This window comes from Cariama cristata, unplaced genomic scaffold (assembly GCF_000690535.1).
Source record: "Cariama cristata isolate BGI_N322 unplaced genomic scaffold, ASM69053v1 scaffold32430, whole genome shotgun sequence".
In the NCBI taxonomy this organism is placed as follows: domain Eukaryota; kingdom Metazoa; phylum Chordata; class Aves; order Cariamiformes; family Cariamidae; genus Cariama; species Cariama cristata.
In genome coordinates this window covers 1-2,962 of record NW_009594627.1, presented here as the reverse complement: position 1 = coordinate 2,962, position 2,962 = coordinate 1, and the positions used below count along the sequence as shown (strand labels likewise).

At 45.9% G+C, this 2,962-nt stretch overlaps 1 protein-coding gene across 1 annotated transcript; it reads right to left on the bottom strand.

Moving 5' to 3' along the window:
* Window positions 1-1,479: 1,479 nt before the first annotated feature.
* MAB21L1 (mab-21-like 1 (C. elegans)) lies at window positions 1,480-2,908 on the bottom strand. Its single transcript, XM_009698739.1, has one exon. It carries the CDS (start codon window positions 2,785-2,787, stop codon window positions 1,708-1,710), a length of 1,080 nt encoding a protein of 359 aa, XP_009697041.1. The 5' UTR covers window positions 2,788-2,908; the 3' UTR covers window positions 1,480-1,707.
* Between the last annotated feature and the right edge of the window lie 54 nt (window positions 2,909-2,962).

The following is a 2,962-nucleotide window of genomic DNA, read 5'->3' as shown; positions in this document are numbered from 1 at the left end:
AAAAGAGAGAGATTCTGTCAAAACGGCTGGGTATAACGGTTTCGTTAAAGTGCACCCACTGGAAATAGTTGCTAGTGGGTGTTACAGAGGCGATCGGCCTCTTTCGGCACTTGTTGACTGTTAGGGTACTAAACAAAATCCGCATTGTTATTTTGGGTTTGGGGTTTAAAGCCGCTTTAAAGGAAGGCACACCGAGCAGGGGCAGGCAGTTTTGGATGGTTTGCAGCTCGGTAGGCACGCACATCTTCTCCCCTCTGAATGCCCTGGGAGCGCAGGGGCTTGGTTTCTGGGGGTGCAACTGGCAATCTTATCACATTCATAACGGATTTGTAGGTCAGAAGTAATATCGTTGTTCACTTTATTGGTGCCGGCTTGAACCTTTCACCTATAAATTTTATTTTCTTCTTTATGACTACTTGCGCCCAAATGCTAGTTTTATCAGGCTCACTGCTTACTCCGTACGCTGCCTGCTTCAGGGTTACGTTGTGTTTCCTCAGCTTTGTTCAAAACCGAGCAGAAACACATCAGCGCCAGAGAGTAAACCCTTCGAAAATAGATTTCTTTTCTGACGACCGAAAAAGTGTGACCGCCTTAATAACTGCGTCGGTGTCTGACAGTTGCTGATGGTCATCAGGAGCTAAATTCGGAGGTGTTTGTACCACCAATATGTCCCCGTCCTACAAAACTATTCAAGATGCAAAATCGGGCGGCTGCCCTGAAGTTTTCTGCTTTACAGGATTTAAGCCACTATCCACAGAAAGGCAAAATGCACAAAACGTAGCTGCCTCTTGTTTTCCAAGCAGAAAACTTGATCCGGGATTGAAACGCTTACCCCATATGCATTTTACTTCATTTATTAGCTTGTAATTAAATAAATCAGCAACAGAAATTAAAATCTAAATCACAAAAGGTAATTATCCAGTGTATTTCAAGTGCATTTTCAAATATATAATTCCAATATTCAAGCGTTATTATATAAGCAGAATCCAAATTTCTTTTGAATATATTTAAATAACATTTCAAGTATATTTATGGAATGTTAGAAATAGAACAAGCAATATATATGAAACGAAAAATGTAAACTTGTTAAGTTCAGACACTTCAAAAGACAATTAACAAAAGTACCATGATAAAATCTACCTTTTTAAATGGTATCTTCTCTTTAGCAGAAAATGTCCTTGAAGTATCCAAAATGGCAATTTAACTTCTGTTCACCAAATCACAAAACACCAACATCCACAATTTCAAAGACAATGTGAGATCACAATATTGGATACAAATTAAAAGGTACATTAGGGTTTGTTCAGGTGGCATATCCAAATAGCTTTTACTCACAGAGGGTTTACAGAAAAATACCGGGTTTTGTTATAATCCGTTGGTACCGTTGCGAGGCAGAATGGTCACAATCATGTTAAATTACGGCCAATTTTCCTTGCCAGGTAATACGCTTTTTTTTTCCTTTCTTTTCCTTTTTTTTTTTTTTTTTTATTTTTTTCCCCACGGGGAACTGCAAAACTGTGACGAAGAGAGGCGATACTTGCTGTTCTTATTTCCTTTTCTTTGTGAAGCGCCTAAGCTATATTCCTTTTTAAAAGAGAATATTATTTGCATTGTCAAGTGGCAATATTTGACTTTTCGAACGGGGCAGCTTGAACTTCATCGGGAAATAAGCAGATTTATCGAGCAGGCGGGTTTTATAGTTACCCTCTAAAGTTTCTCCAAACTTTTCGGGTTGGTAAGTATTTCCCTAGCCAGTCGCCACGTCTGTTTGGCCGCGTTTTCCAGGGCCGAGTGAGGTTTGCCCTGAAAGAGGTCTAAGTTGGGCAAGAAGTAGTGGGGGCACCTCCTGCACTGGAGGCAGGAGATGAGCTGCAGTAAAATCCCGTTGAGCCGGTCCCCCAGGCACGACTCGTCCCAGTCCGATTCGCGGGGATGCTTTTCGCATTCGTAGGAAACCAGAGTCTTCATGTGATAATTATTCAGGGGCTGGCCCGGCAGCTCCAGGTGACGGTCCCGTAAGGTTTTGAGGATAGAGAGGCATTTCTTCCTGCAGCCGCCCATCTGCAGTCTGTTCTCGGCTTCGGCGAACTGCAGCACCCAGGCATCGCTCTCGGCCGAGCTCTGCTTGCCGGCCAGAGAGTGGCATTCCTTGGATAAGAGGTTGAAGCCCTCCGCTTTGACCTCCGCCACCCTGTTGGGTCCCGGCCAGGGGATGTGGGGAAGCGGCCAGTGAGCAGCGCTCCGCGGCCAGATCCCCGTGCATTTGAACGCCGGGGTGATCTGCACGACGTACCTATCCCTGATTCTCAGCTTCACTTCGCTGGTGTCCGCCACCATCTTTACCACGTCTCTGTAACTGCACTTATCCACGGCTTGAGCCACCAGAGTCTGAAATCTGGACCGGATTTTGCGAGCGGAGAGGTAGCCAGACGCCGTGATGAACTCCACCCAGAGGGACATACTCCTCTTGCGCCCGTCGCTTAACTTTAACACCGCGCAGCCCGGCAAGGAGCCGTCGTCCACGAAGTTAAAAACCCCCATTTGGTTCAGATACAGCACCACCTCGAACTCCGTGGGGGAGATGACTTCCAACCCCTCGTAGCGATTGTCCATCTCGTTCAAGGAACTGATGAAGCGAGGCTCCTGGACCTCCACCTCCTTCAGCACGTCCGACACCACTTTGCAGACTTCTCGGATCGTTTTGGCGATGGCGGCTTTCCTCGCTTGGCATTTCTCGTTGTAGTATTTATTCAGATGATACACCAGCTTGGCCTGGGCCGCGATCATGTTGGGGCAGAGATCCGGATTGTATACCGGAGTCTCGCAATAGGCTGTGGGATCCAATGCGGCTGCTAAGGCTGGAGCCAACTTCAGAGGAGAAACAGGCTGCCGCACTCTGAAATGTAACAAATGTGGGGTTGGTTTTTTTTTTTTGGTTTGGGTTTGTTTTGTTTTGGTTTTT